This window comes from Ceratotherium simum, chromosome 25 (assembly GCF_057802395.1).
Source record: "Ceratotherium simum simum isolate JZ-2026a chromosome 25, ASM5780239v1, whole genome shotgun sequence".
In the NCBI taxonomy this organism is placed as follows: domain Eukaryota; kingdom Metazoa; phylum Chordata; class Mammalia; order Perissodactyla; family Rhinocerotidae; genus Ceratotherium; species Ceratotherium simum.
In genome coordinates, this window is record NC_141924.1 from 41984029 (window position 1) to 42001116 (window position 17088).

At 34.1% G+C, this 17088-nt stretch overlaps 1 protein-coding gene across 3 annotated transcripts in view; it reads right to left on the reverse strand.

The window, feature by feature from the left end:
- Positions 1–17088, reverse strand: part of NAV3 (neuron navigator 3) — a 566501-nt gene that overhangs the window by 223595 nt on the left and 325818 nt on the right. For all 3 annotated transcript variants that reach the window (XM_087449152.1, XM_087449151.1, XM_087449150.1), the window contains exon 4: positions 1057–1129. In XM_087449152.1, the coding sequence (XP_087305278.1) occupies positions 1057–1129 (73 nt within the window). The remainder of the gene's footprint in view (positions 1–1056; positions 1130–17088) is intronic.

A 17088-nucleotide genomic window follows, 5' to 3' on the forward strand; every position in this document is an offset into this window, starting at 1 on the left:
CTAAGCTTTTTGGCCATTAAGTGTTTAATTTAATGTTACACATCATAGCATGTAAAGAATAAAAGAAATTTAAGATAAAAGAAAATTTAAATACGGAAGAATAATTGGGAAAAATAAATAATTCTACTAAATGTCCATTATATTTCAGAAGCCGCACAATTCCTCTTTTTCCAATGACAGCAAAACTTTAAAAACTTAGAATTGTCTAATATTTCTAGTATCTACAAGGAAAAAGGCTTTTCGGAGCAAACTGATTGTGGTAGAAACATTAACCAACCTCAATCGTCAAAATGTTTAACAGCATCTAGCAGAATTTTCATAAACATAATTAATTTTCCAATTTAAAATAATTGTAGTTGATGCAGGTCTCCAAGTGCCTCCTGTTCCATAAATTTAGCAAGTGGTTTTTGTTAATAGTACTTGGAAACTTTGGAAAGGTTTTCTAAGAATATATGCGGAAGAAAAAGACATTCAGAAAAAATTGACAGAACTAGTTCAGTCTTTTTCCACTTTTCTGTATTTCAATTTTAGTGATGACCTTTTAAACTTTTAATTATTTTAAGACCTTTACATATAAAGTTACTAATATTGTTAGCGCTAATTATTTAACAACTCATGATAACTTATTTAATCTTACCAAATATTTAGACTGACTACCAATTTGATCATATCATAGAAATGTTAGTTATAAAATAATATTTGAGCATTAATTATACTATTTTTACCTTAATTTATGTCTATCTACTATCCATCTATCCAGCCACCTACTTAACACTAAAAATACTCTACACTGCTACTAAAATAAAGATGCTTTGTTAACCTGCCCCTCCCATACACTCGGTCATGTCAAGAACAGTTCTGGCAAAATATGGCACATATCTAAATAAGTAAAGCTTACATTAATAACCACTGCACTTATGTTTCTATTACTTTGGAAACTTTACTGATCCCCTTTATTGTATTAAGGAGCCAAGTACTCCCACTTCACATTTTTTCTGTTATGAAAAATCTTTTACAACCATGGATGCCATTTGTGACAATCATGCTTTCTCTTACCTTCAGCAGATAAACCTTGAACATTTACTCCTCTGGCTGCTAGAAAACTAAGGCAGACATCAACATTTTCAATCTGCAACATGAAAAGCAGTGAAAAAGCAATTTAGAGCGTTATTTTTAAATAAATAAATGAGCTAGAATGAAACCAGAGAGAAAGATAAAGAAAGAATGAATACTTTACATTCATTTCATACTAGAGCTCTTTACCAGAGTTTAACTAGAATTATGTTGACTAATTGCAAAATGAATATAAAGCTTGCATTGTCCAGTCTGGTTCTTACAAACAATTCATAAAGGCCTGATCAAGAACGGCATTCTTACAGATTAGCAACCCACCTACTTAACATAAAACTGGATTTTGTACTTCACAAATAAGTCTCAAGGAAAGTATCCATACAGGAGGAGACTGTTGCTTGTGTGAGTCTTAGAATGTTAGGATGTGGGGAATTAAGATTCGACCGTAACATTTGGTAAGTATGCCAAAAGATAAATAAGAGTCGATACGAGAGGAGAAAGAGTTGATACAACATGAAAGAAATGAAGCATATTTTCATCCTAAGCCATAGCCAGTCTTTATTTTAAAAATTGTATTTGTATTTCTACAGTTCAGTAATCCTCTGATTTAATATAGGTATTGCCTTTGTAATTTAAAAGAATATGCCATGGCTTTTAAATAGTTTCAATATTATAACCAGCTTGTAACCATTTAGGGTGAGAAGCAAAAATCCAAATGGCTGATTTATGTTAATTCACAGGTTGATCTCAATATTGGTCATGGCATTACATAGCAAAGTTAAACAGCTAACACATTTTTTGAAGAGTGTCGGAAACTAGAAAGTTTCAGCTCTTTGTCAATCATCGCCCTGGGTTTTTTGGGATTCCAGAAACCTTGAAATTCTAAAGTAAATAAAAGATTTAAAGTCTATATTGGCAAGGTATTGTCTTCTGTCTTACTAAATTCTCATCAAAAGCTGTGCACGAGGACACACCAAGTTTGGCCAATGTCATCTCTAGGTTAGCGTCATAGTAAGGCCAAATGTCTCTTAAAGAAAATAAAAAGAAAAATTAGATTCCGGAATCTGTCCTTACAACATGGACAACTATTTACATTTCTTTTTAAATGCAATTTTGTGCAAAATTAAATTTAAGTAATAATACCCAATGAGATGTTCTTTGCTTAAAAATGATGGCAGCCAAGGTATACACATTTGCTTTGAGAAAAAGAATGATTTTTATATTTATGCATTTGAAAGTCACTTTTACTGGAACTATTCTACTGAAAAAATAATAGAATTGAAGATGCTGCATACAAAACCAAATGAATCTTCTTGTTCTGCTCATCAACATCTGAATGTCCAATAAAGCTATGGTGCCGAAATGTACTTCAAATTCTTTCTCTTCTTCATGTTTCACTTTGCTACTAGAAAATAAATTGTATAAGGAAGGAAAGGAGGAGCAAAGAGAAGAAATGGGGCAAATTGGATACTCTACTGTGTCCATCCAAATGGACACAGTTCCATTTAAATTATTTTTTTCAGGTCTGTTAAAAATAATTAAAAGGAAAATGTCAATTATTGTTGCCTAATATTAAGACAGAGAATTGAATTGAATATTTTAAAATGTTTGCTATCATAGTCCTGATGTTATTACTTTTATAGCAATTATATGCCTTTTACAGAAAGTAAGATTTCTGGCCGAAACATATTTAATTTACTTCAAAATGTTAATAGGCTATTATTGCTTTCAGTTACTTTTATTATACATGAACAGATTAGTTCATTGGAAGACCAAGAAAAAGTCAATAAATACAGTCTGTAATTAAGTTTGGAAGACAGCTTTTTTGGCTACCATTTAAACAGCATAAAAAATAAACTGATGTCTAGATTGGGTATTAGAGACAAACAATTCTCTCTCTCAACATGCACCATAAACTAGAAAGGGAAATTAAAAGGGCCCTATTAGTGAAAGAAAAAAAATATTGAAAATACACTCTACATTCCTTTTATATCTATTTATCAGGAGCATCCAAAGTAATATTTCCTTACAGTAATTCACTATGAGTACCAACAATTTGAGATAGTTACTTCAGTTTCCCATTACACTACCATAGTTAAGAAACAGCAGCAGAATAAGGACTTGAATACAAAAGTTCCAATATGACTATTAAAGGCCAGTTTATTAAAATTTATCTATCTATTTAACAATATTTGTTTACTGGCCAAAATTAATTTTCCAACAGTGTAAAAGCATAATACATAACTTAAGAAAATAATATCCTTTCCCCACTTAATTCCAAATTCCATCTATAAATTAAATCATGGTTGTTGGTACTACATTACACTTTTTACACAACGAAAAAGTTATAATATAAGAAAATGGCTTTGAGAAATGTTAACTATGATTAGCTTCCTCATCAGAGGCATACTTTAAAATAATTTGAGAAGATTTTTTAACTATTTAAAAATATATTTTGAATAATCATTATTTTTATTTCAATAAGTTCTAGAGATTAGTGTCTCACAATTTCTGTTTTTTTAAAAAAATAGATTGCCCTTCAATATTTCCCAGTTAAATAGCCTTATAAATACTGTTTTAGTTTCTTTTTTTTTTTTTTTTTTGCCATATTAAACCACAGTTGTTCTTTGAACTAAAACCTCAAAACTCTTTTGGTGATTACAAACAGATAAAAGTGATTTTTGCCATTAAATTGATTCAATTGGTTAAAGTCAGTTTTATTTTTTCTCAATATTATTTAAATCATATACCAAATAAACTATAAACATTCAAATTGTAGTTTAACACCTAATAATTTGGGCCAAATTTTAATTAGAATAATTTCATGTACCTTAATACACTATTTTCCAAAATTTTGACTGTGACTCATAGCCATAGCAAGAAATACATTGAATAGCACAACCCAATGTACACTTGCATAAATATAATGGAAAAAAAAGTTTTGTGGAACAATACTTACACTTACTAAATTGAAGTCACTGTAATGCTTTCTACTACATTATATTGTCTTCTGTTTAATCTATTTAAATATTGGTTAAAACCCACTAGATGGATTTCAGGATCCATTAATGGATATAGCAATCCACAATTTGGAAAACACTTCCCTAAAGAGGACCAGAGCACTGCCATGTCTACAGTGCCTCCTTTTGGAGGGGTAACTATATTCAATGGCTAAGGAGAAAGTGGAAAATTATCCTAAGAAGCAAGTTCTCTGCAAGGATTTAACTAAATCAGTCAAGTAACATCAAAAAAAAAATGTTCAAAATACTATTTTATACATATAAATATATAAAATCACACACTTAATCCTTAGGATATGTTTACAAATTGTGTTCCTATATCTAATATCTGAAAAAGAATTTACCTCTTCTCTTCAGTCCCCTTTAATTTGTGTAGACACAAAATCATTTTGAAAAGGAAAGCAACTCGTTGAAATTTGAGTCAATCCTCTATAAGCAATAAGTTATTTGACCAAATTTAAACAACTATTTCAAAATTACCAGGTTATTTGATAAAGTCAATCTTTTCTTGATCTCTCTCTCCTCGCTCCCTCTATTTGGCTTATGGGCATTTAAAGATGTTTGTTGAGTTGTCATAGTTATATTTATTTATTTATTCAGGTATACTTTTGATTTTATGAAGATATGGGTTTATTGAGACTTTAAGCCCCTGGTAGATAGGAACTGTGTTTCATTGACTCGCGCAGTTTCAGCAACCTAGCACAGTGTTTGGTGTCTGATGGCTTCTCAGTGCATTCTTGAGGAAGAATGGAGGAAACAAGGAGTAGTGGCCAATTGGTCCTTGTGCTCATGGAAGGAACAAGTATAGGAAAATAAAAAAAGATCTTTCGATACAGAAACTACATGTTAGATTCTCTTTGGGATCTCTTAAAATATACTACTTCCCTGTGCCTGACCCCGGACAATAAGAATCAGAATTCTGTGGGTTGGGGTTGGACATCAGTTTGTTTCCAAATTTTAGCTCCTAATCTCAGTCCACCCTCCTCTTTGAGGATTAAGCAACTGATCTCCTGAGAAAGTCTTCCATAAAGATGAGCAAAAGAAGCCAACAGAAGAGTATATACGATGTGGTGCCCAATTTATTTGAAATTCAAGATCACCAAAACTAAACAATGAAAACAGAACTTAGAATAGTGACGAACTTTGGAAGGACATAGTCTGGAAAGGGGCACAAGGGGAACAGGTATGTTGCAAGTGCCCTTTCTTTTGATCTGGGTGGTGATTACATAGGTGTATACATATTAAAAAGTCAATCAGCTATATACTTAAAATTGGAGTACTTTATACAATTTCTATGTTTGTTTTACCTCAATTTCTATTAGAGTACTTTACACTCTTTTATGTATGTTTTACTGCAATTAAAAATAAAAATATAATGAGTGGTCCCTTGTTTTGTTGAGAATAGACTCTAGGCATACAAAGATAGAAACCTATTAGGTGGCTGTTGCAAGTAATTAAAGTGAAAGATGATGGTGTTTCAGACATGGTGGTGGCAGTGAAGGTGATGAGAAATGGTCAGATTCTGCATATATTTTTGAAGAAATCCAATAGGAAGATATGGCATATAAGAGAAAGAGATGAGTCAAGGATGACTCCAAGTTTTCTGGTCTCAGTAACTAAATGGATGAAATCTCCATTCATTAAGATGGAAAAAACCACGGATAGATACAAGGAGTTAAAAAAATTTTTGGACATGTTTTCTAGTCTGTTTGATATCCAAATGGATGAATAGGCATTTGGACACACATTCTGGGGTTCAACTGAGAGGCCGGGAGCAGAGATCTAAATTTGAGGGTCATCCTCATACAGATGGTAATTAAAGCCATGAGGCTAGATTAAATCGCCAAGGGTGTGTGGATATAAAAGAGAAGAGGAACAAACATCAAGGCCGAGGAGACCACCACTGGAAAGAAGAGGAAGAACCAACAGAGCAGACTGAGCAAAAGCAACCAGTGAAGTGTGAGGAAAATCAGGAGAGTGTGGGGTACAGAAAACCACCTGAAGAAAGCATATTAATGCCAAGGGAGAGAGGAGCTCTAGCAGAAGTTGCTGGTAAGTAGAATGAGAACTAAGAATTGACTATTAGATTTTTAGGATTAAATTAATCAATACATTAAAGGTACTCTCTCTCTCTCACTCTCTCTCTCTCTATATATATATGTAGAAAGAATGTATATATATAAAGAAATATATATAGGGCCAGCCCCGGTGGCCTAGTGGTTAAGTTCAGTGTGCTCCGCTTTGGCAGCCCGGGTTCAATTCCTGGGCATGGACCTACACCACTCTGTCAGTAACATACTGTGCTGGTGGCCCACATACTAAAAAATAGAGGAAGACTGGCATGGAGGTTAGCTCAGGGCGAATTTTCCTCAGCAGGAAAAAAAAAAAAAAGAAAAGAAATATATATATACATGCACAAGTATATATAAAAATACACACACACACACACACACACACACACGTATTTGACCAGCAGAATGGAAGCTCCATGAGAATTCTTTTCCACTTAGCCCATTGCTCTCCCCAGTGTCTGGAAGAGTACCTTAGGCAATCTATAAACAAATGCTGAGGGAATGAATGAACTAGGGCAAGGATAATGTTTTTGTGCCTAAAGCATTCAAATGAAAAAACAGAAAAAAATCAAGTGATAATTTAAAATACTATTAATAATCAAATTCCGTATATCTACTAAGTATCTACCTGCCAAGCCAACTTCACTTCTATGGTCATCTCAGCTTCTCCTCTCTGATGCTCATCACTCTTTCCTCGACTGTGGGGAACAGGCACCTCACCTCGCACATTCACCCCTCTATCCCCAGCACTTCATATTATGCCTGGCACAAAGAAGATCCTTAATGCATTTTTGTTGACTAGATGGATGAGTTAATAAAATAACACAGAGAATCAGGAATAAGCTCTATTAGCATTTGCCCCAAAATTCAGTTTCTGGTCTTTTGCTGTTGTGAGGTCAAGGAAAAAACTGTTTTTATTCTAGGAGAGAGAACATAGTGATGACAGTAGAAAACTAAAACCTGCTGATAATAGGCAAACTAGTGAGAAATAGAAATGTCAAACAGTCAAATTCTGAGCGGCTCAGTAAACACGTAGATATAAATATTGAAATTATGTTTTGGGGAACTTGTTCCCATTATATTTTAGGATTGATAGAAATAAATAATTTAAAATAATTTCATGACTGTTGAGCCCATAGAGATCATCTTATCTGATCCTTTAAATTTAAACAATGAGATGAGAACCAGATAATCTATGTCATTACTTAGAGGACTCAGTGAAATTGCAACATGTAAGCACTTAGTACAATGCTCTACACACAGTAACAGCTCAATAAACTCAAGAAACAAAAAAGTGGCCATGATACTAAATAGTCTTTCACATTAAAAGAGGGTGGAAATGGCATAAAATGGCATCACAGCCTCTTTTGCTTTTGGCATTATAAAAACTTTTCTGAGAATTATCCATTTTGCATTAAACCTGCTTCCCAAGCTTTTAATCCAATGATTCATAAACTTTGCTACACATTAGGATCACCTAAGGAACTTTAAATCTATATATGCCCAATTTACATCACCATCAGTTAGATGAGACTGTCTGCGGATAGCAGCCATTTATCAGAACTTTTTAAAAATCCCCAGGTGGGGGCCGCCCCGTGGCTTAGCGGTTAAGTGCGTGCGCTCCGCTACTGGCGGCCCAGGTTCGGATCCCGGGCGCGCACCAACACACCACTTCTCCCGCCATGCTGAGGCCGCGTCCCACATACAGCAACTAGAAGGATGTGCAACTATGACATACAACTATCTACTGGGGATTTGGGGGAAAAAAATAAACAAATAAAATTAAAAATCCCCAGGTGATTCCAATTTGCAGCAAAGCTCAGAAACCAAAGCTTCAACTTAACACTCTTCAAAGAAAGTTACTGCATATAATTTCAACTCACCCCCATGTGGATGCACTGTTCAGAAGACAGCAGTGCATTGTCTTTTCTTAATTTGGACCATGATACTGTATAATTCACATGTTTTACATTTTATTACAGAGGTATTAAAATATATATCTCCTTTATAGGAGTAATATAAGGAAATTCACTCTCAGTTCTGTGGGCACCACATTTCTCATTTGGCTCAGGGAACAGTCACATCTGTAGCTCACGGACAATCACTCCTAGGACTTTTACTCATCTGTTATAATGTCATGCACAATTCCTTGGGTCTTTCTTTTTGTGGCTTACATTTTATTGGCATGGAACACCTATCTTGCCTCTCTTTTTCCTGTTAAATTTAAGCATGGCTAGATAACTGTAAAAATATTGACTATCTAATGAAAATAAAACAAAAAGTTTCCAAGTTCTAGACCCAGTCAATATTTTCAGAAGTTTCAAAATGTATGGGCTCATGGAGCCTTGAGGTTTTTGGGTTCTACAAAAACAATGTTATCACAGTGGCATAAACAAAAACACAGTTTTGCTAGAGTAAATATGAAAATTTTTGCTAGAGTAAATATGAAAACCACTGTGTGTGTTTTCTTTATTGAAGACACTAAACAAATTCAATAGAAGTTGGTTCATATTTTTAAACCTGAATAGTTTCTATTTATATAATTAATATTAGTTTCTTAGAGCACTACCCTTTAATTTTGTTTATGCTCTGTAAAATCAAACCATTCATTTATTCATTCATCAAACATTTATTAAACTTACTTTACACCTGGAATCATGCTAAGTGCTACAGATATAAATTTCAAGATATAGCCACTATCCTCATATTTTCTAAACAGCATTGACTTATTTCCAATATTTTCCACTATTCCTATGAAAAATCGGAGCCATTTTTCAAAACAGAAATTTCTTTGATTGTCTAATTTCATAATTGCACATTTATCTTGACCCTGATGAACTTGCTGAATATGAGCATGGCTAATTGCTAAATCACAAATTGGGTTTTAAATGAGGAAAAGAAGAGCTTTCATTATCTTCATTTATGAAAACTCAAGACAGGCATCAGAGTATTTGTGCCTTCAAAGTTTTTTAAACCTGAGGGTCAATATGTGTTCTCAACATATTAAACATAGTTAGAGGCTATATTAGAAATACTTGTATTTATTCATTTCACTGTTGAATAAACTATTCCAAAAGAAATGTAGTGTTTTTAATTAGCCCAGCTCTTTATTGAACTCATACACTTTAAGTGGCATGTTTTACAACACCCAGCCTTTTAGTGTTTTTACTAGTATAACTTGTCTTGGGAAATGTAACTGGAGGCATCTTCCACAATATTAACAAAATTATACCTTGTCTATTCACAGGTTTCTTTCACTTTTACTTATGGATATTTAATGGAAATTAAATTTAAGGACTAAATATCTGAGTATGATTAATATCAACCTTATAGTTTGTGATTAAATTTAAACCATGGCACCAACACTTCCAATGAGTGATAAATTCATTCAGCAACCATTGACTGTTTATTATGGGCAACGAGCTCAGCTAGATGATGAAGGAATATAAAAATGAATTACAAGGTCTTTGCCTTTGTGAGCTTGTAAAACAGCTGAAGAGACAAGAAACATTCATAAATCACCATAACACAAGGCATAATATGATAAATTCCAAACGAGAATTAGAAATAACACTGTACGACAGTGAGGAGAATGACTTATCAATTTCCACTACAGATCTGGGAGAAGCTTCACAGGAGAAGCATCATTTGGACTCAACAGCTAAGTCCAATTGTGATAAGGTTAGACCAGTGTCAGGGGGAGGAGCGGGATGCCTACAAGAGCAACCAAGATCAAAAGTGCTCACAAGGATGCTTGGGAATAGATCACGCCAGTCTTTACTTTCTGCAATTAAGTTTACAGAGCTAAATTTGGCCTGGAATTGAAAAGGCTCTATTGCCCCTTGGATTCTAAAACCCCTGCAATATAAAAAGTTAAATAACTGTAAACCACGTAGCAGGCAATACTTCAAAGATGGAGTTCTCTCTACAGATGCATGCATCCTGGTTAGGGCATGTCTGAACTGGGCAGGTACTGCTGCAGTGAAGCATACATAGAGAATGTCTAGAAGAATATAAACCAAACTTAACTTTCATTGTCTCTGGATGGTGGATTCTTTTGTGACTTGTGCTATTTTAAATTAATTATACTACCTATTTTTCATGATAAACGTTTACTGCTAGTATCATTATATAAATTACTTAAATAAATGTGATTTCAACAAAAACAAAATAGTTAGGATGGCTCAGTTTGAGAGAACTCCCATCCCACCAGAGAATTCAAATAATTATATGGATTTTAGCTAAAGATTTTAATATAAATCATTTTAATATAAATTTGTCTGGAGAATTAAAGTAAAATGCAGTAGTGTTGTTGCATTGGTTAAAATTTTTAAGATATTTGTCTTCATTCATTCACTTAATAATTATTTGTTCATTGAGACATGTCTGGCCCTTAAAAAATATATAGTTTCATAGGAGAGAGAGAGATAATTCCAATGCAATGTGATGAAGGTTATGATCAGAGAAACACAGACTCCTAGAGAAGGATGTAGAAGAGTCTATTTTGATCAGAAGTCAAGGGACTAGGAAAGGAAAAAATTATTAGCAACTAAACTTATTTAACATAGTTACAAAGATATCTTCCTCTGAAGTTGCCATTACTGTACCATTTTACAATGATAAAGTGTTGATCAGAGAATTAAATTGACATGCTCAGGGTTACAAAGAGAGAATACGTCAAAACCAGAGCCCATGTCACTAATCCCCATATTTTTCTCTTTAAGAGGAAGCCTGAGTTAGTCCCTGAAAGGTCAGGAAGGGTTAACCCAATAACAGGATGTGGTGTGAGGTGAACCCAAGGAAGGAGCAATATGTGAACTGTTCATGGTTGAGAAACATCTTAGGTTAAGGGACTTGCAAGGAATTTAGAATAGCCGGGAATATTGAGTGTTGAACCTCACTTAAATCTTTCTCCACAACTTCTTTATGAATGTGAAAATAGGCCACCCCAAAGGTTGGTAGCCTTCAATAGGTTTCAAGAACCTATATAGGAGGAGAGATCAGGCAGAAGGGACTTCAGGAACAAGAATCCTGAGATCTGGAGAATCCAGTGGCAGGAGACAAGGCCATAGAGATAAACAGGGGCTAGATGAGGAACATCCTCCAAGCCCTGCTAAGGGTCTGGGATTGATCTTAAAGCACAGAGAGATAATGCTGTGTTTTAAGCAAAAGAAAGAAACGGTCAGTGTTGCACTGAAGAAATATATTTTATATGACCACACAGTAGTTACATAGATTTACTGATAGATAGTAATAAAAGTTTCACAAATCAATTTCTACTCATACTATCTGCAATGCACTCTGATTTTTAAAAATTCAATTTTAGTGTATTTATTTAAAAATGTCATTTGTAACATTAACTTCATAACACAGTAGTTGAACAAGCTGTAGTAAAAATCCTATACTGCATATCAAAAATGGAAGCAGGGAAATGGTTTGAAAGCTACTGCTCAATTTTCTCCTCCACCACTCAACAACCTAGCACAGGAAGGGAGTTCACATAGAGTTTTAAGCAGGTATGTTATTTATTCCAAATGCAAAACCCTTTTCATTTTCACCGTAAACTCTGGTAACATTGATATTATTTTTCCTATTGAATAGAGGCTTAGGGAGACAGCATACTTTGTATAAGTTTACACAATTCATAAATTAATAAATGCCACACTGTTTCCTACGACTGTAATTTAGATATTCTGACTGAGCCATTTCCAGCCTCTAACTCAAGCTCTCTACATGATTGACAGGTGACTAGGACAGGGCCTGCCACAAAACAGGTGTTCAATAAGTATTTGGTTGACTATAAGGATGAAATTGCGTAGTGTGCAGGTGAAAACAGAAATACTATGCAAAATCCACTTGTTCCATACATATTCTAAGTTCACAAGGCTTAAATGCTTTCAAATTATTTCGCAAATATCCAATACATTTTTATATCCTGGTAGATTAACACATAGAATGACTGATGTAGCCACAAGCCAAGGAATGCTGGCACTCACTAGAAGCAAGGAATGGATTTCTCCTCCAGCCTCTGGAGGGAGCGCAGGACTGCTGACACCTTGATTTTGATCCCACGTACTGATTTCAGTTCTGGCCTCCAGAACTGTGAGAGATTAAATTTCTGTTTTTTTAAGTCACGAATTTTGTGATAATTTGTTACAGCAGCCACAGGAAACTAATACAACTAACTACTCAGTAAAGCAATAGATATCAACACTTTAGCAGGCCTAAGGGTGAGCTGGGATCCGTGAGCATGCAGAATTCCAGCGCTGCCCTCTGAGTTTCTATTTGTTAAGTCTGGAGGCAGGGGACATGAAAGGTGCAGTTAATTAGGTGCTCCTGTCACTGCACTGCTAAGCCACATGTTTTCCTTTCCCATCTCAAGTTAGTTTTTGTTGTGGGATTGGGAGAGGGGTAAGAGAGAGTAATTTTTCTTTGTATTTCCATTTGTTTTTTTGTTTAGTTGATCTGTGGTTAGATACAAGGAACCAGTTTATTAATTAAATACTATAGTATAATAATTAAAAGTTTTGCAGTGAAAGAAAACTGGGTTTGCATCCAACTATTGCAATTTACACATTGTAAGAAATTGAGAAAATTTTTACTCTCCCAAAGCCTCAGCTTCCTTATCTGTGAAATGGGAGTGAAAAAAGCACATATATATATCTATCCAGGAATGAAAACAGCACATATATATATCTATCCATACTAGGAATGATTTACATAAACACATACATGCTATGGCAGAATCCTGTGTTTGTGGTATATGTTTGAAAAGATAGATGTATATCTATAGGTATAAATATAGATATGGAAAATTCATGACTATTTTATCAGATAATTTCTTTTTCAAAATTTTACTATTCTATTTTAACTGACTTTGTAATTAGAGAATAATGAACATAATTTAATATTTGTTGCCAATTATAGATAATATTTAATCTTCATTATAAGCCATAATTGCTAATATAAAGTGTTATAAATATAAAATTACAAAAAATTGCATCAGTATTCGTTGACCTGAAGATATACTCTGTGGGTTTGTAATAAATTCCTGCTTTTCAGTTTTTTCCGGAGAACAAAACAAAACAAGGGATCTTACTCTTTTATTATGAAGTTTAAAACTGTTCTAAACTTAGATAATACTTATTTATATTTAGGGCTAAAGTTACATATAAGAATTATTTGCCAAATGTATAATTTCACCACAAAATCAATAAATCATTATTTATCTGACATGCTCAGGCCCTCTCCCAACCTACCCAAAGTTTGTATTCTTGCCATAGATGGAAGAAATAAGTGTAGTATTAAAGAAAAATGCTTACTTATAGTGCAAGGCTGGGAGTAGGGGAGGAAAAGTGACCAAAACATTAAAAAAGAAGAAGGAGGAAGAGGATGAGGGGGAGGAGGAGGAGAAGAAGGGAGGGAGGAGAAGGCAGAGTAGGAGAAGGAAGAGAAGACAAGGAAGAAGAGGAGATGAAAATCCAAAGACTTGTATTCCAGGGCTTATTTTGTTAAACATATTTGTTAATAAGTTTAAAAGCAATTTGGCCTAGACTCAAGTAGACATGAGACCAAACACAATTCTTCCACATATTAAATAGGGATACAGGCAGCTTCAACGAGACCCAGTTCCTTTGTAGGTTCGCTGTAACGACTAAATGAAAAACGCAAGCAAAGCACCCAGCACGGCATCGGATATATATAGTTGACATTGAACCAACAGGTGAATCAATAAGTGATGCTGATATTGCTGAATTCTGAGGTCCATCTCTGAACTTCGATGTTTCCATGATATGATTTCACAATACTTTTTCTTATGTTTGATAAATGGCTAATAGAAATCAAGTGGGCAATGGTTTTTCAAAGTGTAACCATGCATGTCATGAATTTTCGTCTGTGTCTATCCACACAAGTCAGTTTAACTGAATTCATATTTAAGTATAATGTCATAAAGCAAACAGCTTGGGCACATCTACTGATTTTTAAATAACTTATCTCATCCAAGATGAACTTTTCAAATGATTATACTGAGATCAAGTGAACAAGATTCCTCCTATTTCATTTTCTTTCTATCTCCTTATAAAAGTAATTTTTTATAAAATTATTTAATCATCATAAGTTTTTTAAAAATTTCCAAATGGTACACCAGAAAACTCCCATAACTCCAAAAGATATAATTTCCATCTTGGTGCTATTTTTCTTTATAAATTAAACTTAATATATTTTAGGAAATATCTTTCTGACCTTACTATGAATGTAGTTTTAAAAAGCTATAAAGATTGAAAATCCAAATATATCTCTAAGATAAAATATGAAACAGAAACCACTGTCTTTGGTATTTTGTTCAATCAATCCAGCAAGTCAGAGTTCCAGTGGGCTTTAGAGTTCATCAGTCTAATTTTCTCATTGCAGAAATGAATGGAGACTCTGAGCATTTACCGAATGCTTCTTCCTGGGGCACACAGTCAGAATTAGAATTCCAGTGACCATTGTCCTTTCAACATGACACACTTTCCCTCAATGCCTCCATGATATGCCAATTACTTCATTTGAACTTTAAATTACTAGTATACAGAGAAACTTCTAGAGACAGACTCAGTTTTAAAAATCATCAGGATATTCTAATAATTTAATATAAATTTCCTAATACTAGTAGTTTATGCTTATTCTTCCAAAGTTTGAAAATAATGAAATCATTAAAGCACTACAAAGTAGAGGTTTTCATTGGGTATTTCTTTAGATATCAGAGCTATATTTGTAGTAAAGCATTTGTCTTCATTAAGCTATCTTTTTCTAGACATTCCAGAAGAAGAACAGTTTCAAAATGGCAGGGGATCATGTGAATGGACTAACTTAGCAATATTCCATTCCTCTGACTCATTGTGCTAGAATCCTGCAGTAAGCCATTTATAAGATTTTATTAAACCTTTAAGAGCATTCCAATATTTATCTCTTCCCTATTTGGTTAGGAACCTCATCTTCTTATCTTATCTAAATAGATCCTTTAAAAGAGCAGCAATTACAAGCAGTGGCTGAAAGAATTAAAACTTTAAAGGACAGAGTACTGATAAAAGCACAGGATACTTTTACCATCATGAATAGTTTCACCATCCAGATAACTGTAAACTATAGAAATGGAATAAAGATGCTCACGAAATCCACAATGGTAATTATTCTGGAAGCCACAACCCTGTGGGGCATGGAATCAGAGAATTAAGGGAAGACTGAAACTTAATTTTCAATTTTCACCTTCTAGGAATTAAAAAGAGTAAGAGGCACAAGCATTCCGAAAATCTTCATATCAGCAAATTTTAAACAACATGACATGATAGAAAATAAGGTTGAAAGTTGTGACTGAAAGACAATTGAGCTACTAGAGTGAGGCAAAGGGAGAGAGCCAGCAAAGAGGAAAGACAAACTGTGAACCACATTTGCCAGATCCTTAGCTATGCCATATAATCTAATTCTTGGTTTGCAACTATTTCACATAATCAAATTTCCTAATCCCTCTACGCATTTGTGAAGATTCTTAATCATGCTCTAACCAACTGAGCTAACTGGCTGAGCACCATAATGTTCTATTTTAAAATTTAAAAAAAATTGTTTTCAAAACAACTTTTCCCCTACATGTCTTACATTTTTGTCTAAGAACCTTGCACTTGTGCCTCCACATTTCAAATAAATGTTGGACATTTTTTCTGCTATTTTTAATCTGCTGGGCATTCTGGACATTCTTGGTATTTATAGTTTACTAATTTATTTCCTCATGTAATCTCACCAAAGTTGTGGCATGCAGCATATATTTTGAATCCTGGTACCACCCACCTAGAAATTACTCAACAGGTGCCATCCACATTAGTCAAAGCATCTTTGGATGAAGTTAAATATAGTGTTGAATAATCCCCTACAAACTAAGTTCTATTTCTCAGGATGAGGTTAGTCTCCAGCTTATTAAGGAAACATAACCATGACTTGGAAACTTAAAATAAACATGAATCAAAATCTCTCAATCAAGCTACTGAATTGCTGAAAGGACAAGTTCATATTTTTCTTAAATATGTGCTCTTTGGTCCATGTTATTTCATAGAATTGTTGTTGATTTTTCTTTATCTATTATAAGATTCCATAATTGAATTTTTATTCATATGATAAAGTAACCATTACAGAATCACATGAAAAAGAACACATTAGGATTCTCTAATATTCTGAAGCTGTCAAATAGATTTGAATTCCTTCCGTTTCCATTTAATCTACTTTCAAATGCCCACATCTTCACGTAATCATATCCCCTGGAGACATGAGACAAAGGAAAATGTATCCCCCTTCTTTTCCAATGTTAAATCTTCCGCACAGACTTCAAATTCCCTCCTCTGCCACTCCCTTTAGGAGGTATCATCACTTGTCTCCCCATTCTCCTGGATCCTCTTCTCTCCCTACTGCTTCCTTCTGCTCAGCCTACTTCCCCACTCGCAAACACTCTCCTCATCCTGACTTTCTCTCAAACTATATATTTTTTTATTCTTCACTTCAACAGGAAACTCTTAGAAATATTTTTCAGGACTCAGTGGATATCTGCACCTCTCAGTTACTCCTTAACACAAACTCTACAAGGAGATGTTTACATAAAAGTCATTAACGACTGTCTCATTACCAGAACTAACTTCCTTGCTCTACTGCACCAGATAGTTGTCTATGTAGTATTTGACAGCGTCTGCCAGATTCTGCTCATCTTACTTTGCCCTATCTCACTGGGTTAGTCCAAGCACTATAGCTTAAGCCATCATAGCTACCCTAAGGATTAAGAACCCACATCTGTTGATCCACTCGCTCAATGATGGCCTCGCTCTCTCATCCTTTTCTGACTCCTACACCTCTGCTCATCACACATGTATTGATATTCCCCAATGTGAGAACCTCAGCTTTCT